This window comes from Lagopus leucura, unplaced genomic scaffold (assembly GCF_019238085.1).
Source record: "Lagopus leucura isolate 7727_CA_CO unplaced genomic scaffold, USGS_WTPT01 Super-Scaffold_73, whole genome shotgun sequence".
Lineage (NCBI taxonomy): Eukaryota > Metazoa > Chordata > Aves > Galliformes > Phasianidae > Lagopus > Lagopus leucura.
In genome coordinates this window covers 37,762,910-37,785,414 of record NW_024962252.1, presented here as the reverse complement: position 1 = coordinate 37,785,414, position 22,505 = coordinate 37,762,910, and the positions used below count along the sequence as shown (strand labels likewise).

Genomic DNA, 22,505 nt, shown 5'->3' with positions numbered 1-22,505 from the left:
CATAAGAATTCCTTACATAAGGAATACATAAATCTATTTCAAAATTAAGCCAACTGGTATCAAAAAGCATGCGAGCACATGGGGCAGAACTGCTGGATCATCACTACAAACAATTTAAGCAAACTTTTATTGAAGCATTAAGTTGTGGTACAGATATTTTTAAATGATCAAAGTCTAACACCACAGAAATTATGAACACCATACTCCTCCCCATCCTGATCACCCCAGATAGTTCAATAATCCATTCAACAGCTTTCATTTTTATAGCCGAGGCTTATGCTTCTATGTATAAAATGTGTATTTCAGTATTACTTGAAAAGGGATCTTCAGTCTACTTGAAGGACCTCAAGCCAGATGTCAGATCAGTTGGGACAACAATTAACAAAAACCATTGCAATATTGGTCCTCAGTATTAACACCAAGAAGCATTAGTGCCATTTACAGCATGTACTTGATAACACCGGTAAAGAACATCAACAACACACTTAAAAATTCAGAGTGTTCCAACCACTTGATTTCTAACCAAGCAGACCTCAGTTTAGAAGCACTAAAAATAAAAAAAAAAAAAAAAAAAATGCTCCTTTATTAATAAATAAAGAACCAAAAAAAAAAAAAAAAAAAAAAAAAAAAAAAAAAAACCAAACCATTGCATCAAACCAGAAAGTCAAAACATTGCAAGGATAAGAAGAAAGAAAAACCCAATTTCTTAATTAATGTGCTGGTCTCACAGCTGTTAAGATCCTAGTATTTGCAAACATAACTGAAAGTCTCCCAGCTTTTTAAAGTCTGCAGTTTAGTCAATTCCCATTAATGTGACTTTGAATTACACTTATTCATGTTCTATGAATAGCATTCTACTTCACTTCTGTCCAGGTGAGCCAGACAGTTCTTGTTCTATGCCTTCACTGAATGCCCTCAAGTCACAGTAAGAGGAACCACCATAGAAATTAGGAGGAAAAAACAGATGAGATCACAACACTCAAATACAACATAAGTCACGTGCACAACAATGTCACAGGACTGTCACAAGATAGAAGCATTAGCTTTGCTTTTGGAACAACAAAATGAAGTGACACTGGACTAGCGTAGAAGCACTCTTTACAGTTACAAGTGGTAACTCGGAAGCTTTACTGAGAATAACCCAAACCAATCAACACATCAGCCTGGCAAATCCCACTCCTTTGCTAGGTCTTCCTGCCAGTGCTTGAGAGCACCAGCTTCTTAGTCATAACTGGTGATTAGGAAAGAAGATGTCTGGTGCCAATATGATCTTGCTCTTTGCAAAGCTGTCACACAACTATGCCAAAGCACTTGGATCCCGACTCAGCTCTCCCCCATCAAGTCTGACCTTTTGCAAACTCTGCCACTGTGTAGCAGTGTGACAGCTTAGGGATGTGGACAGATAAATACCAGCATTAAGCTAAGAAAAAGTTCAACCTGCATTAGTACCTGTACCCAGATGTCTAGAGGTGAAAGACCAGTGCAGCAGCCCAGTGCTACAGTATAGCTGAACAGATTCCTATAAATTTAGAGCATGAAAAGTCAGTCTGATGTAAAAATAAGACAACCACCACCTTAGTAAGTAGCAAAACAATTTGTAACTGTTTTTAAGAACTTTCTTCAAACACAAAAGTGTTACTTAGGAATCAGTTTCATTAGAAATCGTACAAGCTTGTCAAAAATCATTTTAGACTGAAGTCACAACATAGATGAAAAAAATCAGTGACAATTTAACAAAGAACTGTCCCAGTGAGTAGGTTGAGGCTGAAGCCTAATGAGGACGAAAGCCTTGTCTGTGGGAAATTTTTGGCGATACCTGGAGAAAAACTATACTGTGTGTAATTCTATCTGAATCATTTTTACAAGTGTTGTTATGTTTCATACAGTAAGATTTTTCTACATGCACTTCAATTTCACAGCAAGAGTGGCATAGAGTACCTAAACACAGAAGAGAGCATTCATGCAAGATATCTAACTCCTTGATATAATAATGCATACAATTCAAAATGGTTATACTATGATTACACCTAGGGCTTTCCACAGCTACAAGGTGGTGGCAGTGGAAAGCATGGCCCCCTGAATCAGTAACTAGAAAGCAACCACCACCTTCTCTATGGGATCTCTTTTTGCGCTTTTTCTTCATTCTTAATCAACTGTGCTGTTGCTGGCGATTCTTCGTAAAACTGGTAAAAACAAAATTGTAATCACTGAATTGAGCAATCTGGTGATCAAGACGTTTAAACCCTTCAATCTTCTGCGCGGAAGAAAACACTGTGCGACATTTAGAGCTCTAGAAAACAAGAAGAGAAGTTCACTTTTTACACTTAGCATTAAGAGATGGACTGGCACAATATGATCTAGTAATTCTGACATCTAACATGCTTTAAACTCTTGTATGATGGCTGCTCAAAGTTTTAGTCCCAAGCAACGATTCTCCTTATGTAGGGTACTGCTCATTCATGAGTCATTTGCTGGCAGCATCACCATCAGCACTTTTACAACTGACAGCTGTAGCCAAATTCAGAAAAATGCAAGTTATGCCTATACAGATCTCCACATGAAGTCACCAGAATGCTCAATTTGAACTGCCTTGTCTTAAAATACAAGTTTCCTGGAGATCAAATTTAGTGCATGCCAAAGCAGTACTGAAGATTACTTCAACTTTCTAAGTAAACTACCATACAAATGTAGAGGCAGACTAGAAAACACTAGTGCCCCAGTAAAAACATCTCCAGCACTGTGTTTTGTGTCTATCTGCATTTCAGGAGCTAACGAGCTATTGCATGGGGACTCACCTGATTAACAAAGAGGGTTGTTACAAATTTTCCTGGCTTGAAAACCTCTACAACTTTTCTAATCAGGTCATCATAAGAAGTTTGACTTATGTTTGTTTCAAAACTAACATAAGAGAATTCTGGTTCTGGAGTGATGTGAATAGTCCAGTAAGTTCCCTGAAGAAAAAAAGAAAAGGTTATTATCACAAAATAAGTAAAACTGAAAAATTGTATTAAGGTAAGCAAGTGAGAAACTTACATCCGATTTCATCCCATTCATTGAATACCCACAAGGATTGAACATTGTAGCATCAATAACAGAACCTGGTATCAGGTCACGAATTCCACTCATCTGAAAGAGAAGTTGAAATCACACATCTCTGTAAGTTTGTTCATTTAACTCAGAACAAATATTAATTTAGGAACAGGACACCAGAATTCTTCCAGTAACAGATCAGTTTGATATTCTGTACCACTGTAGAGAAACTTGCTTTTCATCTTCTCATTTATCTGGCGAGTGCTGAGCTGCATACAAGTTATTGCATACTTTGAACTTACAGAACCAAACTGCATAGCAGCAAGAGGGAGCAACTTTGAATTACAGCACATAAGTGCATCTGCAACTTATGCAAAACGGAGCACCTAGTCAACCAGTAAACAGCCTTCAGTTTGTGGATACATTCACTCTGGAGTGTGAATGTACTTCCTTCTACTGCATGAATAAAGCAGAATCCAAGGGATTCCCCTCAAAGTACTTGAAGCACAGAACAATTTCTACAGCAAATACAGTAATGAGAATCAAAACTTAAGAGCAGAAAACCAGATAAAGTCAGTGTATTTTATCAGTGAAACTTGTTCACATCACAGGAGTTATTCATTTGGAGAAGAAAAAAAAAAAAAAAAATCAAGGAAAGGTGGCAAAACCATCAAGGTTATGCTTGGCCCTTAACCTCTCCCTCACTGCTATATTCTGAACCACCAAAGGGCTTTGTGATTTATCTGTAATTTTAATAGCTAGATACCTATACTATTAATTATTTTCAGCTTAAGTCTTACTTCTTGTCACCTCCATTCTACTCAACTGCATTTCTATACCTATTTCTCCATCCTCCAGGGGAGGAAACTTCCAGTCACCCAAAGCACTGCAGATTGCTCTTTTCCATAGATTAAAACGAGGACAGAAGTTACAGAGCTAAACCCATTTGACCAAAACACCAAAGCTCCAAAACATTAATCTGATTTTTTAAGACTTTTCTCAACAATAAAATAAAGCTTATAAATACAAGGAAAGCATTGCCTAATTTCAACCACTCCTAAAGCATTTAGTTTTCAAGCACACATACACGAGTGACATCATTTGCAGTAACACCATCTTTCATGTAGAACTGGTCCATCACTACTGGGTCAAGCTCACTCATCAGAATTTCCAGTGTCTGATCAGGCTGATTGGATATCCGACTCTCTGGGAAATCCAGGGTGTACAGGTACCTGTGTATGATACAAATCACTTCTGTAATCAGTATGATCAGCACCAAGTTCAGCTGTCAGCCCCAAAGATATTCAAGTTCTTGTAATACATACCAGCAATCAGAATTCATACGTCCCATGCAATAAGCTGCTCCATCTAGTCAAGACAAAAAGGCTCCAGTTAACATACCACAGCAGACAGCTTACATAATACTGGCCTCACTTCACATTTAAGGATAGTGTCTCTCACAACACACCAACTGACACAGCTAACATCTGTATCAAATAAGTAGGCATTTAACTTCAGAAGCATTAGGCCAATAGCTGGAAGAACAGGCTCCTTCAGGTGGTCTGAGCACCCCAATATGGAGCCTGCTTGTAGCTTTGACTGTGCACATGCAGATATGCCAGATTTGCTCCTATTTGCTAAACACTCAGTACTACAGCTTCCACATTGTCTCAAAAAAACCTTTTCTGCCAGTATTTAAAAATCAAAGTTCCAGGCTTTAGATTCCATTTAATAAAATGCTCAAATTAAATCTTTAATGCAGTACAGTGACTATTCAGAACAGCTTACATTTTTCTTCACTGTATTGGTTGTTACATTACTACTCCATCTTTGCAGTGAGGCTTTTGGAGTCTGAGAGCTGAATTTTGCAGACTTATTTACTCAATCCCTGAATATCATTAAGTTAAGAGAAGGTGTTACGCGTCAAGCTTAGGAGATTTTAAATTTGATTTTAGTGAGCATCAGGAAATTCTTTATAGCTTTTTCATCTGCATGCTATTGAAGCTTGTGCCAGCTGCAGAACTGCAAGATCTGCTAAATGAATGGCCTCAAAAGTCTATGTATTATCACGCCACTTGTTGCTTCTCACTTCATATCAATGCTTTACACAAGCTGTGCAACCTCACTGTAGTTTCATATGCTTACTTGGGAAAATTTCATTAAGAAACTCCACTTCTTCCTGGAAATTCCTATGTGGGTACTCCTGGTGGGAAGGCTTCATGAAATTCTTACGTGAATAAAAGAAGCTCTGAAAAAAATAAAAGTAAATGTTAAATATCAAATATCTGCCTACAACTTAAAACCTAGAAGCAATTTAGAGAATTTAATATAAGCTTTCACAGGACATGACTTCTCCACATCAAAAATGCTGCTAGATATTTGTTTATTCCTAGCATGATTAGTAAGCTACAGGAGAGAGCTGACTTCTGAATTGGTTTTCCAGAAAAAAAATCCAATTATTTCAGCACTGACTATAGAGGCATGGAAGTTCTTCACCTCTAAGTAACCTTAACTCAGCACAGTAGCATTTATAAGTAAGAGATCTTTAAAAGGCAAATAGAAGGCTAAATTCCATAGCAGAGCAAACAGTCATATAACCTATTCTAGGAAGCAAACAACTAATACTTGAAATAAGGAAAACAGATTTGAAATGGTAATAAAAGGCTTGCTGTCTGTTTTAAGGGAGATGCATTTTTAGCACTTTACCTGAATTGAGTCAAACCCACTGTACTCCCTAGCAAGCTCCAACAGGGGAACCAGTGCTTGCAGTAAGAGGGTGGTACCACACGTCTTCAAAATGAAACGTCTCTTGGAGACAAACATGCTACTCTCACTGTGAAAGCAATGAGAGAAAGACATTAAACACTTCGCACAACGCAGGAGACAAAGGTTAGGTCTTGGTTCCTATCCCAACCACATGCATTACTGCAAATGAACATTCAGTATACAGGACATTAACATGCTTGGCAAATTGATTAAATCAGTAAAGTTTAGCAAACACATGAGAGCTCTTACAATTTCCTAAAGCCATTACTTGCTCTAGCTGCATGATATTATACAGCTACTGCCCTGCAGGAAAAGACCTACATGCATTACTTGTCCTCAGTCTATTCAAGAAACATGGGTGCCGAGAATCAGGTACACAACAAATGAGCCATGAAGATGATCAGGGGACTGGAGCACCTCCCCTACAAAGACAGGCTGAGGGAGCTGGGCTTGTTCAGCCTGGAGCAAAGGCTGCGGGGTGACCTCACTGCAGCCTTACAGTACCTAAAGGGAGCCTACAAACAGGAGGGGAATCAACTCTTTGAAAGGGTTGATAACTGCAGGACAAGGGGAAATGGTTTGAAGTTGAGGGAGGGGAGATTTAGGTTGGATGCTAGGGGGGAAGTTTTTTTTTACAGTGAGAACGGTTAGGTGCTGGCACAGGCTGCCCAGAGAGGTTTGGATGCCCCGTCCCTGGAGGTGTTCAAGGCCAGGATGGGGCCCAGGGCAGCCTGGTCTAGCATTAAATGGGGAGGTTGGTGGCCCTGCATGTGGCAGGGGGGTTGGAGATTCATCATCCTTGAGGTCCCTTCCAACCCTGGCCATTCTGTGATTCTGTGATTCCAGATGCAGAATGGAGTCAAAATTCAAAAATCTGACCTCGGCTAAAATAAAGCTATCAAGAAAGTCAGCCCAGAGAGAAGCAAAATCCTTACAGAAATTAATACTATGTCTGCCTGCATCTTTTAAGACATCTGACTACTAGCAAGTGATTAATCAGCACCTGCCCACAGAAATCACAGGTTATAAGCACAGTCCTGTAATATGCCTTACGCAGAAGATAAAGTTTACATACCATTGACTTCTTGAAGTCAGATACAGAACTACAAGCCCACCGAACTGAAGATTATCATTGATGCTACATCCACTTAAAGTGTATAGCAAATACTTTCTCAGCAAATAGAGGATAAATCTGGCTTAAATAGTTTTAACTCAACTTAGATTCCTGGTTAAGAATACAAAGATAAGGTTATATTTTACCTAGGATATAGGAGTTACTTCAGAATTATTATTATTATTTTTTTTAATACAGAGGTTGCAGAAAGAAGACTTCAGCAGTTTTCGACACTTTGCTCTTAACCCAGCCTTCCTTTCCAGGCAGGCTTTCAGAGTACAAAAGCTTCAGATTTTGTAATCTGAAGTAAAGCAGAGAATGTCACTGTGTCTGACAAGTTCATACAGAAAAAAAAGCATGAAAGTATTTTCAAGATGAAAAACATGGCAAAAGGCCAACTGCTGTGCAAGGTCAAAATCCCAAGATTTCAGAAAGATACATTTTTACAAGTATTCTTTATGGTAATGTCTTTAAAGCCAATTTATTGATAGTTTTTGTTGACCTAAAACTAACACTTACACGCACTGTTTTGCTGAAGCGTTCCTAAAATTTAAGTAGATTTTTAATTGGAGGAGACTTCTTTATCCCAGGACAAAAATTCAATGATCAGGTGCAGAAATGCCACAGCAAGTAAAAACTAATCACAATTAACAATCATGAAAACATTCCTGTTACTGAACAGAAGCATGATAGTACTACAGTTAGCATGCCCTTGCAAACTGTAGCTGTTAATGACAGGATCTTAACCCAAGATTGGATTATCAGCCAAACAGCATTTCCCATACAACAGCTTTAACATTTTTAGCTATTGGGCTCTTTAAGAAGCAGTTATAATGGGCTTACCTGAGTACATAAGCTTCCTGCTTGTCAGTTTTTGTCACACTTATGATCAAACAATGCACATTCTCCAGAAGTTTGTCCCACTCAATCCTGTAAAGAAATTACAACAGAGTCAAAACAGGTTAAACCAAAGCTTTCGGGAACACCGGATAAAAATGTATCACAAAAAGGATTGTAACTGTTATTGTCTCCTTTCATGCTCGCAGATGCAACAATTCTTCATGTAGGAACCATGAACCCAACAGAAATGCTATTCAATTCTTAGCTCTCAATGGCAAAATTTGAGTTTTCCACAGGAACCATTAAAATAATCTGCTGCATGGGTGCAACTATCAAACAACAGTGCCAAGACTCTAACAAGGCAGGTGTAATGCTATAACGGGATGATAATAGCACAGTGGCAAAGTCTTTGGCTACAGTGAACGTGAACAAGCCCAAATGCAGCAGCCAAGGGTTCAGAAATGAAGGAAAAGAGCTGCTTATCTTTGGAAGGCCTCAGGTAAACAGGGATCTCCAGCAAGATACTTTAACCTCCATTGTCAACCCTTAAATGATGTCTGCAAGGGGGTGGATCCTGTCTTCACCCCTTCTGGTCACTCAGGTGCACTGCATACAGCTGAGCTCCTTTGGGTTGGCTCTGCCTTCCACCAGGTGCTCAATCACTGTTTCAGGCCATGGCTTAGCATTTCTGCTACAGCAAGTTAAACATTACATCCTCCACATAGGAAAAGGAGAAAACTCAATGTTATAACAATGTATGCTTTAAGTTTAATCTTCACATACTTTCAATTCCAGGAGCCACTGGTAGCCATCAGAGCAACACAACAGTACATTATCATTAAGAGGTTACATCTGTTCAACTTGGAATCAAGTTCATAATTTTAATGAAAATCAGCCCTAAGAAATAATACATCTTAATGGCCTGAATTCCTCTTTGATCAATATGGATAATAGAATTCCTTCTACTTCCAGAAGATGTTGATTCAACATCTGCTAGATTTCACCATGATGATATATATTATTTCAATTCTTGACTGTCATTATTCATTCTGAGAGAAATTCTACCAGCAAACTGAAAATTCAAAAGGCACAAATGAAGAAAAAAAAAAAAAACCAAAAAAAACTTCCAAGCACTCACAAGAAGCTACAGACTTGCAAAAAACAAACAAACAAACAAAAAAACCCACCCTCAACTATTGTCACTTCAGTCTTGTATCTATTAGTAGAATCCAATACAGCAGTAAAATTTGCTATGGGACAGATACAACTTCACAAGGTCACAAAATTACAAGACTGTCACAGCTTCCCATTTCTCCCTTCCTACAGCATATTCCAACTGTAGGTTTGTGCTGGCTCCTGCTTGGACCTGTTATGAGCCAAGGAATCTACTAACCCAGCATATAAGTAAGTTACCCACCAGGTCATAGAGCTGAAGCAACTATGAGAACTAAAACCCTTTAACCAGCTGGTAAGGGGTAGACAACTCTTCACAGCTGGGGGACTGAGGGAAACACTTTTCTTCCAATCACCACACAAGCTCCCAGATGAGCTCAGCTGTCCCTGTAACTGTCAGCCTAATCCTCAGGGGTCAGACCTTCTTTCCCTTTGGCACTGCAAAAGCTTGATAGCTGTACTTCAGGACAAAGCACTCGCTGTTAATTCTAGCAGCAGGGTTGTTCCAGCAGCTCCAAATCTTTCCCCTTAAGGGAAAAAAAAAAAAAGTCAATTTGCTGGAGTGAAACTTCAATGCAAAGCTGAAGTTTTAGGTTCTCCTATCTCCCAGCTGTAGTCCAGATGCTCTTTGCTTCCTAAGCACCCTGGTACATAAATGCCTCGTTTTTCCCCTCACTTGAGGATGCCTCCTGATCTGAATTCTGCACTTCTGCTAATCGAGGATTTTTTTCCCCTTTTAAAGTCTGCATTGCACTAAACCAGTGTAAGTCATCCAGAACATGCTTAGCTTACAGACTGTATCCTTCTTTTAGGAAAGAGTGAAGCTATGAGAAGTGACTTTAAAAGAATCCTCTCCATCTTGAAATCTCTCATGATTAGGTGCACATCTGATCAACTTTATGAAATCCAATTTTTAATGATCCAGATATTCAAAGGGAATTTTTCCCTTCCATTCCAGTTAGTGAACCTTGATGAAATTCTGTTCAGCAACTGGAGATATGGCAGCACAGACTGCTCAAATCTACAGATCCAGTTGATAAGCTCATTTTGAATGCACTGACACAAACTATGCCATACTATGGGCTGTGTTCCTGATACTCAAGTTCATATGAAAATACAACCAGTCTCTTCTCATCTCTGAGCAACCTGGCAAATGCAAAGAGTGAAACTGTTGATGTCAAACTTTTTTAATATGGTGCTGGACAACCAGGCTATTTTGGTGAGAAGAGGACTTCAGGATTTAGTCACCTTGAAGCTACAGCATACCCACATACATTTGCCAGCTTTACTGTCTTTCCTGTAACATTTTACTATACTCTTCTTGTAAACTGAACTAAGTGATGTGTTAATTGTATTTGCTATTGCAGAATAACTCCAAATCATCTCAGCAGCACTCATGTTTATGTCCTATCTGCCCCTGATGAAACAATACTCAGAGGTCTAACACAGCATTTGTGACAGCTGAGGCATAGATATCTTACACTGCCTGATGCTGCAGTAATTCTACTTGTACACTACCACAGATAAAATTTTTACTTGTCTGAGCATTAATGGACCTGTAACTATCTCAGACACGGCCAAAGCATAGATCTCTGGCTTCTTAGCTGGTTAAAATCTCAGCACTGTGCATGTAACCAAGAATTTTCTATTACTGTACTGCAGCAATGGCCATTTCAGGAAAATAACTCCTTAAGTCATATTAGTGGAGGAAGATGCAACAATTCTAAGGTTCAAGAGCACAACAGCAAGGGATCAATATAGCACCAATACAGTGCTGCTTGTTAAATCCAAAGCAAACCATGCAAAGGAAGTCCCTATTAAGTTCATTATTACTATAGCTGGCATTTTGGTACTGCAGTGTAAACTGCAGTGGCACAACATATTACTTAAAATCTATTAAAGCTTTGCTCTACTCTTCAGTACTCCAACTACAGAAACCACAGCTAACCATATGCTGTGTTTGTGCATTCAGCTTTTACAGGAACTAATGGAGAGTTTTTTTAGTTATTCTGATTAAGGTAGCAGTGAGAAAGAAAAAGCCAACAAACTGAGCAATACACAAGATGTCGATCTTGATCCAGAAATATACATAAAACAAAGGGTTGCAGCAGCCAGGATGAGACTTGGCCACATCATGAAGTTTTATGGAGATACTCACCTTATCTATATGCATTTTAAAGCAGAGCACAGGAAGCAATTACAGAAAGGCCACCACACCTCACCTCACCTCCAAATGCTGGATTTGATCCCTATATAATTAAACAAGATGACCTTTTTATTTGACAGTTTTCATTGTTTTAAGCTGAGCTAGAAAACATTTGTGATTGCTTTGTTCTGCAGTCAAGGTTTACTAAGTTTAACTCTTCCTTTAATCTGCAGAATTATTCAAGAGTTTCAGCTAAGAGACAGTGTTTCCCCATACACTTACCATGGGAGCAAAAATTAAGAGATAGCCTTTCAATATTATCAGTGCATGTATTACACTTAATGTGATTGTATTTTGTCAAACAAAAAACCTTGAAGTTAATAACTGTGAAAGACTTGAACATCACATCCTGTTTCATATTAAACCAAACTGTGAAGCAAAGCCTCCAACTGAAAAAGAGCCCAAGAGATTAATTTTCAATGAAATGCCATCATGGGCTTCTGCTTCTCCAAATTCTCCTTTCAAGGGGAAATGAGGATTGCGTTACCATTTCCTGTATTTCTCATAAACAGCCATCAGGGCAACACCAGACACTTTGGAGCCGATTTCTCCATGAGGAAGCTAAGCACATTAGAAGACAAGACTTGAGTATCATTGGTAGCCAAGTGATTTCTGTAGCAGGCTTGCATCCACTGGAACTCTAAAGTCACAAAATCATCTCAGATCAACAACTCATTAAGTAAAGTTAGTATTACCTATTCCAAAGTGATAAAATCCTGTTTCTTAATTATCAAACAGCAGACACCCACTGAAGGTCAGAAGCTTCTCCAATAGGCACGCAACGTACATCTTAAATGGCTGCATGTGCCCAGAGAATATAAAATGAAATGAATACATGTACTCAAGTGTAAACAACTGTCCATGCTTAAATGTTAGAAAGCTGCTTGTTCTTTACTTGATGATCAGAAAATATAGAAAATATATTTTAGCAATCTACTCCTACATCCTACACTATCAGCAGACTGTTTCAGGCCAACCAGGAAGGGAGTGATAGTGTTCATGGAGCTCTAGATCTCCTAAATCAACTTGTTCCTGTAAACAGTCAGCAGCCTCCACAAACATACACCCTTCCCAGCTCTTTCAGCATCTTTCTCATGGAGCCCAAATAGCACTGTGTGAAAGTTGTTCTGTAGTAGGGCAGGAATTCTTTGGGAAAACAAAACTTCTAAAGACAGCTTCAGCTGTGTGTGTATATATATATGTGTGTGTGTGTATATGTATATATATATATATATATATATATATATGTACACTCTTGCATAGCTATTCATTAAAAATAAGACAACTGACAAATGTGTAGCAATCAAAGTAATAACCAATTTTACCTTGTACTTGACTGTTGAGATCTTGTTTAAAATCAAGTATTGAGCTATGGAATAATACCTTCCAATCCCTCCACCTGTTACCTCCTAAATATTTACCTCATTAACAGACCACAGTTTAGCAGGCAGTATCCTGTCAGTACTCTGATCCAGACCATGGGTAAGTGTAATGCTCAGTCCAAGCCACCCATGCACAGTTATCATAGAAGCTGACTGAATGCCAGTATCAGAGCTGCAACACCACTTAAAATTATTTTGAAACAGGTAGAAGTAGTAGCTGCCAACTACTCAAATCACAAGCTTCTTAAAGCATCTCTAGCAGCTCATGTGTTTTTTCTGAGCAGAATGACAAATGCATGTTAATTATTTCCTATTAAAATTATAATTTAGCTTATAGATTGCTGCTGAATATAGACTTCCTTAGATCATATATACTCAAGGCACTTCCAACATGATAATTTTACTTCTGCAGTATCTGTGGGGCACACAAGACCCACACACCCTCCACATGGCTTTGAAAATAGATACACAAGAACTCTACATTTCCCTTATCTTAAGCCTAAAACTTTTCCAAGGACATGCACGTAGTCTTGAGTGAAAGGCAAGCACTTGAATAGAAAGTCATATCCACATCACAAGCAACTCCACCACACACTTTTAGCTAGAAGATCCTGAGCCAACTAGTAAAGATAATAATTCCCCAAGGACTCCAGGATATTTCAGCCAGGGCACAAAAGAGACCACAGATTTGAAGGCTGTGTATTGCTACTGTCACAGATCCTTTATTACTGTTGCTACAGCAGTATACAAGGAACGCTGACTTCTGTACATCACCTCCAGAGATATTTGAGGGGCATTTGTCTGTTAAGGAGACAAAGGAGATCACATACCTGTCACTCAAGATGTTTCAGGAAGCATAATCCCCAACCAGCACATTAGGATTTCAGCAGAAGTCTTGCATGCAACATTTAAGGCAAGTTTGAGTCTAACCTTCTCCAGAAGGAACACACTGTAAGGCAGCAACTGTCTGCCACAGGCATCAAGCCTTCCTGCTCTCCTGGCTGAATAAACAGTCATTAGGAAAGTCATTTTAAGAACACACCAGTAGCCACAAGTTTAAAGAGGTTTATGAAGTGCTTATGACAGGAAGTAACTAACCAAATGCTGAAGCTTCAGCAGTAAGGCAGGAAAATATCAAACGGCCTCCAATGGAAGTCTTAGTTTTCTGCAAGCATAATCATGGTCAGTAGCAGTGAGCATAAAAGGGCTTGGCTTGTTTCCTTTGTGTGAAGCTATTCTTTAACTGAGTGTTATAAGCAAATGTTTTATCTGCCATTTTGAACTTGTCTGCAATAGAGGAAGACTGAATTCTTAGGTAAAGTTCTGCAGATTATCTTTTATGTCCATGTGAAATAAGCTTATAGAGCAGAGACAGGATCCTGCCTCCCTGTACAACCCTGCCTCCCCTGCCACTGCACACATCACATGCCACAGGCAGTAGTGCTACACTTCTGTCAGAGCCTCCCAGGAGTAAGAGCACAGAAGGCTCGCAGCCCAGCCCTCCTGCACCTTTGCTGTTTGAAGGAACATGCAATAACACTACCAAGCTTTGCAGGACTGTGGGAGTTGACTCAGGCTAGAGGGTGTAGTACAAAGCAAGTACTTACAGGACTTCCATCAGATGCTTGCCTTCACTGTAGCTTAGCAGTTCTCATCTGGCATAGACTGAGAATTTCACTGTAATCGGTATCACCCCATATTGCTCATTACTGCACTGTTCTTTCTCCAGTTCCTTATCTTGTGTCCAAGTACATACAAATAACTAAATTAAAGGTTTGTAAGTATCTCAATTTTGAATGCTTGAGATGTGGACTCCTAAATACTAGAATCCTTAGCCTATGGCTTCAAACTTGTGTGCATTCGAGACAGGAAGCCCAAAGGCTTAGCTGCACTCTCATCTGAAGGCATAAGCTGCTTTCTTTGCTGTGGGGACAGTGAAAACGCTACTCGGTCATCACAGAATTCCACTCACAGCATGGTCATTATGTTTCCAGAAGAATGTCATTTTTATACTTGAAGACTGTTTTTAACAAACGTGCTTTGCATAGCACAGTGAGAACCAAGGTAACGCAAATGACCAAAGCCACAAAAACGTTAACTCCATTTCTCAGTATGAGTGTGGCAGGCATCTCCAGCTGCTTGTCATTAATTCAATGACAGGACCTTTTTGCAGAACTCATCAGCAGACAAAGAAAAAGCCCCCACACCTCCGCAAATTAAAGCCCATATTAATCCATTTTCTTCTAGTTTTCAGCTGGGACTCTAACTGAAGGTATTAGAACAATACATTTCATATCTATACATATTATTCTCTAAAAAGCAGCCTTGCCCAAAGGAGAAAAAGATGTCATAACTTCTTCATTAACCAGTTCTTGAACCTTTGCCTTCGCAGCTGGTAATATCCAAAGACTTCAAACTATCTGATCCCTAGCAAGGGCACACAACATGGAAATTCTTGGCTTTGAACACCAGCTTAGTCATTCTGTGGATGAATAGCTGACATTTCACTACTAAGCAGGTACAATACAAAAGGCAAGCTCAACTGGTTTGCAACTTGACTCTAATTTAGCTATTGTTCTACAGTTTCAGCTTTGATTTCAAACTGTTCAAACGAGCTTATTCAATTGCCTTTATGGAATTAACATAGCAGGGTACACCGCATTCAGAATTTTCTCATTTGCCTCTATCAGCTGTAGTGAAAGTAATTTAGGGCCAACAACTCTCAAAAAGATTGTTAATAAAACTTTGTTTCATGCTAGCAACACAGTATCACTGATTGTTATCCCTAAATGCAGGTTAACAGCACATCTCAGATGTCACACCTTCCTACCAAAAAAGGTAGACAGCTTCTATCAGCATCCTGCATTAAGATGCAATTAACACAAATGCCTTCAAAGCTCCCTCCCCGTTCTCAAATTGTGTTAAAAGCCACATGTTTCATAGTTAACAGTTTGTATTTACCCTATTAAAATTTTATGGCCATATCTAAGCACTGTGAAGGAGCTGCCCAAGTACTTGCCTTCCATTCCATTAAGTTGTATTAAGCAGCCTTAAAAACCAGGTTTGCTGGTTTGTAGATGGGAGCTTCACATCACAAATGAAACAGAGCATGAATGTGTCAATGAAGAAAGAATTTGCAGAATACCACCTCTAAACCAGAAGTTCTGTAAATTCCAATACCAGCATATGAACGCAAAAATCAAATTTTTGGAAGTTTTCATATTTAAAATAAGTTAAATACAGCAGAAACCCTGAAGTGCCTACATAACACTTAAGATCACCTGTAATAATTTCAGCTAGAATTTGCTCTTCCAGGGTTGCCTGAACATTGGCTACGCAAGTTCAAACTTTATATTTGCTATACCTCTTAAGTAGTAACAAACATATAATCACATCTCATCATTTCCATGCTAAGCACATTATTCAAAAAAGGTCTCAACAGCTTTATATGTTAGAGTTACATGAATAAACTGCCTCAGAGCACCAGGCCAGAGGCAAACATCTATGCTGCACTGCTTCTGTCATAGCAGAAACGAAGCTTCTGGTAGCTGGGAGCTAGTGACATAGACACATGTGCACACACGCAGGATGCCCATTATTTTAGGAGAGGCTGTTATCTGCTCACTTTCAGATAGCTTTTATTCAGACCTTTAGATAGCTAATTCTACTAATACATTTACAAAGGGAATCTGCTGAGAAATGCTGAAACAAAGGAAAAGACAAACAGCACAAGCTGAGTACGCACCTTCTACAGTAGATGCTGCCTTCATTACCATATCCCATACATTAAACATATCACAACATCTCATCTGAGCATCCTCAAGAAAGACCACTGGCTAACAGCAATACATGCAAGCAGATCTGGATATACCACAAACACCAGATTCTCTGAGTGTCATCCCAACCCATGAATTCAGTTTTACCAGACCTACAATGGCCTAACAGAAGTGAGCCTTAGCATTTGCCTCGCATGCTAAAGACAAAACAGCATTTTTAACCACGTGAATCCATCACATCTGCATGCAAATCTTGTGCTTCCTACAAACTTGTACGTGGTCCTGAGCCCATTCTAGGGCAAGTAAGCAGATTTTGCTTTCATTTCAGGCTTGCTGCAGCCATTTTCTGACACTTCCAGGGTGCTTGTGCCATAGTACCATATTCAGCAGCTCTACAGTTGGACCCCTTATTACAGGGATTGGCATCCCAGTCGACCCAGGCAGCTCTCTTTATGAAGTACCGTACTGGTGAGCTACAGCACAACCACCCGACGCCCGCTCTACCCGATGGGGTTTCCACAAGGCACCCCGTGACCATCAGACCCGGCATTAACGAGGGCCCGGCTCAGCCGCAGCGGGAGGAAAGCCGTCCCCTGACCCCGAGGCCGACTCAGGAGCACGTGTGCAGCCGAAGCCGTGCGGGCCCGGGCCTTTCTTCCTGCCTCGCTGGGTGGCAGTGAAAGAAGCGCACATTCTTCAGATACCCATTGGGTGACAGGCAGGGGCCCACCCCTGCGCGGCGCCCAGTTCTCATTGGCTTGAACTTGTCAATGGGGGAGAAAAAAAAAAAGAAGAGAGAGAGAGGCAGCGCGCCTGGGAGCAGCGCCAAGAAACTCACGTGTAAGCGGCAGCTCCGGCCACACTTCTGCGGGAGGAGCCCCCCCGCTCCCCCGCCCGCCTCCCTCCGTGCCTACCGCGCCACGGGGCCGCCGGAGAGACCGGCCGCGAGGGACCCACCTCCCTCACGGCAGCCGGAGCCCCGTCCCCGCGGGCGGCCTTCCCCGGCCCGCCTCCGCTCAGCCCGCCGCACGTCGCCGGCAGCGCCCCGCGCTGTCAGAGGGACGGGGAGCGGCGAGGCCCGCCGCCCTCAGGGCGCGCGCGCGGCCGCCGCCACCAACGGCTCCCGCTCCCGGCGGCCCGGAACCAACAGCCGTCCGCCCGCACACGGCCATTACCCGCGGCGCTGCCGCCACCACGCCCGGGCCGCGTGCGCGCCGGCCGCTGCCCTCCTCCCCACCATCCCTCCCCGCCTCCCTCCCTCCCGCGGCCGTTACGGCGGCTCTCCCCTCTCCCTCCCGCGGCCGCTCCCGGACCTGGGTATGGTGCGGAGGTCGCCGGACCCCTTGCTCTGGTGCGGCTCCTGCGGCGCGGGCTGCTGCCGGGCGAACCACACCTCCAGCAGCTTCTCGGTCCCTTCGAAGAAGTGTGCACCGTTCTCCTTCATGGTGAGACAACTCGGCAACCAACAACCACAGAAATTAACGGCGACCCCACCGCCGCCCCCCGGCTCCCGCTCCGTCTCGGGCGGGCTTCACCTTCTGGGGCTGTTGTGGCTTTTTTTTTTTTTTTTTTTCAATATTAATTTAAGAAAAAAAAAAAAAGAAAAAAGAAAAAAAAAAGATTTTTTTTTAAGCCACCCTGAATGCGCGGCGGCGAGCGCGGCGTGAGCGTATGTGAGAGGGTTACAGTCCGGGCGGGCGGGCGGTGCGGTTCCTTGTAGTCCGTGTTCCCCTGTTACAGAGAAGAGCGGTGAGCGAGCGCTAGCTAATGTCGCCGGCCATACTGTGTAAGCGAGGGGCTGTGCGCACTCCGCCGCCTTTATAGCTCGCAGGATCGCGGGGGCACACCGCGCGGCTGCGCGCTTGCCATTGGCCGGCCGCCTCTCAGGTCCGCCTTCCCTCGCTTCTGATAGGGCGGAGGGGACGCCCGTCAAAGGCTATGCCGGTTCGCTGCCCCACCCACTGCAGCCCGCCCGCTCAGCCTGGAGGAGCGGGAGCGCGGGGCTGGGGCTCGGGCTGAGGCAGCGCCCGGTACCGCGGCTGGGCCCGGCCGGCCCTCGCCGCCCCTAAACGGGATAGCGGGCTGAGGGCGGTGGGGGGCGATCGGAGCCGGGAGACCCGGGGAAGCTGAAGCCGAAGCAGCGGAGTGCTGCAAAGGGACGCCCGCATAGCTTCGGGGCGCTCCAAGAGACGGCTGTTGCTGCTCCCCGCGCCGTGAGAGGAAGCGAGGAGTTACCTCAGCGCCCGGGCGTGCGACGGGGCCCGCTGGGGACGGGCAGCCGTGCCGGGCACCTTGTGGAACGAACCGTGCGGCTGTGCAGTCCTTTAAAACGTATTTTCAACACCGTTACGATAAGCCCTGCCTTATAACGCTGCGTAGCGCAAGGAAAGCCCTGCAGTTGAGCAGCCGTAGAGCAAAAAGCCGTTGAGCCCCGGCGGACTCCGTCCGGCGGCGGGGGCAGAGGCCCGATGGATGGGCGCTGCCGAGAGGCGCCGGGACGGCAAGGCTCGGCTCAGGGGGCGGCCCCACAGGGTGGCTCTCACAGGGTGACTCAACGGCGTGAGTCAGCCGGGCGGGAACTACCCGGCCCGAAGAAGTCACTGCCGTGAAAAGGTGGTCTTCTCTCGGCTGTGTCTTGCTGCCTCCTCCGCTGAGCCGGTACGAGCATGGCTGCGCAGCAGGCTGCATCGGCTTTAATGATAGCGATTTAATTCTGACCGTAGTTAATAGCTTTAAATCGTGATCGTTTTTAACGTGCATCGGTTTCTCGAGCTTGTTGGTGTCTCAGCTTCATGCAAGCTTGTGCTGGCTTGGACATGCACGAGAAGTGACGGGTAGGGAGTGGAGGACCACTTTTTCCATAGATGTGTAAGTTCTATGGGTTTTTAACGCTTAGGGAAACCTCAGATGAGAGGTTGTGAGCTCTGACCAGCCACAGACCCTGCTTGTTCTTAATACAGTTTCTCCCACCTTCATTTCTATACACACACTAATTCTAAATCTCACCTTCTGTTAATGTTGGTCCCTGGTTTTCAGTCGGGATCTCCTGGTTACAAGCAATCTGTGTGACACTGCTCCAAGCACACATGTCTTTTTCTTGTCTTGGAAGGAGTCACTGATGTCCCAACCCCTGACTAGAGTATGGGTTCACCCCATGCCTTAGACCACATGCACATCATCTGCAGCATTTCCCCACGGCCAACCATGCTTTGTCTGCTCCATTCAGCAAGTACTGTGTGACCTGTTCAAGCCAGGCTTCAATTTCTTGCCTGCTACAAGGCATCAGTCTGAGGAGTCCCTAGCTGTGGCTGTTGGTTTCTGCTGTTAGGGCACACCAACCATCCGTGGGGATCTTTGTAAGACTCTGCATAAGAGGACACTGTTAAAACAAAAGCAAAAAACAAACAAACAAACAAACAAAAAAAAACAGTTATTTCTTATTTCTAGGAAGCTTCTCTGTGTGAAGGAATAACCAAGAAGCAGCAGAAGTACTTGCTTCAGTGTTAGTTGATATGAGGAAGGAAATGAACTCAACACTGAAGAAAATGAAACAGCGAAAGAATTTGGAAATAAAGACAAGTACTTTGATGTGACAGAAAAGTAGCAGGGCGATAAAGAATGACTGAAGCCAGACAGTATGGGTGCAAACACTTAGAGAGAGATTTATATGATTGCTGAACACCACAGGATTTTCTTCACAAGAGGCTGCATTGCTGAAAGAAGCAGAGAACACAGGTGGGAGAGAGAAATGAGCAGTGAAAACCCTTTCTTGTGCCTGACAACTGGGCATGAACCAAGCATTGTGTGAGGGACAGGCTGAGGTTTCAGGGAAGACAGAAGGAGATTGTTGTGGATTAGAGATGTTCTGTGAGTCATCATTGGAAAGATGGTAGATGAATTTGTGTTTACAAGTGAGATTACCCAGAGATACAGGATGGAGAAGGAGCTGAAGGACTAGCAGGTTCAAAAATGTCTGTCCAAAGGAGCTGCACTAATTTAACTATAGCAGTTTCAAAAGTGGTTTAATAACATTAACCACATATTTGATTCTGGAGGAAGGAGGGTTCTGGAAGCCAGGGAGGCGTGGATGTCACGCTATGACCATGAGACACAGGGCCAAACATTATTTAGAATCTGGTTCCTTAGAATCTGCTGTTGCCACTAGTCAGGTGCATTGCTCTGGTGCCCAAGAATTTGTGTGTAGTACAAAACTAGTGTAACTGTATCAGCTCGTTTTTGTTACACGTGTAACCCAGCTCAATAGCCTGCCTGGTTCAGAGTTCTGCATCCAGAGCAGATTTGGGATTGCCTGAAACACGGGTGAAACAATTCTGAGTATACATTGAGATTTCCCCTACAATTAGTTCAAATTTAACTGATAGAACTTCTGAATGTACTGCTGACACCCAGTTTATCTGCTAATGAAAATTGGAAGCACTGAATCACAGAATCCTTATAATTGGAAGGGGCTTCTAAAGGCCACCTAGTGCAACTGTCCTGCAGTGAACAGGGACATGCACAGCTAGATCAGATTTTGCAGGACCTGATCCAGCCTGGCCTTGAAAGTCTCTGGGAACAAGGCATCAACCACATCTATGATAGCCTGTTCCAGTGCTTCACTACCCTCACTATAAAAGATTTTTTCATTATATCCAATCTAAATCTATCCTCTTTGGGCTTTATACCATTTCCCCTTGTTTTATCACCACAGACCCTGCTAAGGAACCTGTCCCCTCTTTCCTGTAGCTCCCCTTTAGATACTGAAAAGCCGCTATCAGGTCACTTTGCAGCCTTCTATTCTCCAGGCTGAACAGCCCCAGCTCTCTCAGCCTGTTCTCATAGAGAGGTGTTCCATCCCTTGGATCATTTGTGTGGCCCTGCACTGGATGCACTCCAGCAGGTCTATGTCTCTCCTGTACTGAGGAGTCCATATCTGAATGCAGTAATCCAGTGCTGAAGTTCCTCCAAGTAAAGCTTAAATGTCTCAGAACAAATATTTGGCAAACAGGAAGCAATCAGTTCTGTTTTGAAAAAGTGAATGAAATAAACAGGATAAGAATGTCGGTTTTGTCCTAAAAAGTAGTTGATACCAGTTTGTGTTCTAGAGCCTCAGATTTCAAGGTGATGGGCTATAAAATCACCCCTGCAGTTGTTAGCCAGCTAATTTTATAATGGTTATGGTGAAATTTGTTCTCCATTCATCAAAGTTTACATGCTGTGCTAGTTCCCTTCAGAAATGGGATGGAGATGGAGAAGGTGAAGTCTCTTGGACAGACTGCATTAATTTTCCTGTGTCTTAGTCTTTGTTCTGAACTTCTCAAACTCCTGCTATTATCTAACTGTCTTTGCTCCAGCAATCAGCCACTGTCCTTGTTAAAAACTGAGGCAAGATATTTTTTTTATTTGTGAAGTCCAGTTTATCTTTTGCCAAGATTATCTTCAATCTCTCTCCCATTCCAACTACATAACAGTGACAGTCCTTTATTGCCTTTTGTTTATGGGGATGAAGAATCTTTTTGGTTGTTTGCTTTTCATATCTTTTTCGAAGTCCAGCTCAGCTTGACTTTTGGCAGTTCTCATCTTGTCCTTCCTTTTCTTGATCTCTCAGATAACATTTCCTGTACTTAGTCCTCTTTGTCGTTTTGTAAATGTTTCAGTTTTGCTCGTGGTTATTTATTGAACTAGCACTGAAGTTCCTCTGTAGAACTTTCCCTGCTTTCTTGAACAACATATACACATACTCTTTTCACATCAAATAATCAGTTTATCATAGAATCACAGAATCATAGAATGGCCTGGGTTGACAAGGACCACAACACTCATCTAGTTTCAACCTCCTGCTATGTGCAGGGTCGCCAACCAGCAGACCAGGCTGCCCAGAGCCACATCCAGCCTGGTCTTGAATGCCTCCAGGGATGTGGCATCCACAGCCTCCTTGGGCAACCTGTTCCAGTGTGTCACCACCCTCTGTGTTCGCTGCTGGAGTAGAACCTTTTACCATCTTTCCTGAAATCAATTTTGACTTAAAAAAGTTGTTTTATCTATTGTAGCCCTCTTCTGTCGGCAGTCTGAACTCCTATTTGTTAAGCAATGACTATCACACCTATATACATTTTCCAGCAAATTTGTTTAATTAATATAATGCACTGCATATGTTAATGAGCATAATTCACAATATAAGGACTACAATGTAAATGGTTTGTCCTTATCTAAGATCA

The 22,505-nt window shown here is 42.5% G+C and overlaps 1 protein-coding gene across 1 annotated transcript; it reads right to left on the bottom strand.

The window, feature by feature from the left end:
- Positions 1-1,578: 1,578 nt before the first annotated feature.
- AMD1 (adenosylmethionine decarboxylase 1) lies at positions 1,579-18,073 on the bottom strand. Its single transcript, XM_042880340.1, has 9 exons — positions 17,601-18,073; positions 7,754-7,840; positions 5,737-5,863; positions 5,176-5,278; positions 4,356-4,398; positions 4,118-4,262; positions 3,034-3,126; positions 2,796-2,951; positions 1,579-2,290 (listed from the first exon to the last, which is right to left on the bottom strand). The coding sequence occupies exons 1-9, from the start codon at positions 17,729-17,731 to the stop codon at positions 2,150-2,152; spliced, it is 1,026 nt and encodes a 341-aa protein (XP_042736274.1). The 5' UTR covers positions 17,732-18,073; the 3' UTR covers positions 1,579-2,149.
- Between the last annotated feature and the right edge of the window lie 4,432 nt (positions 18,074-22,505).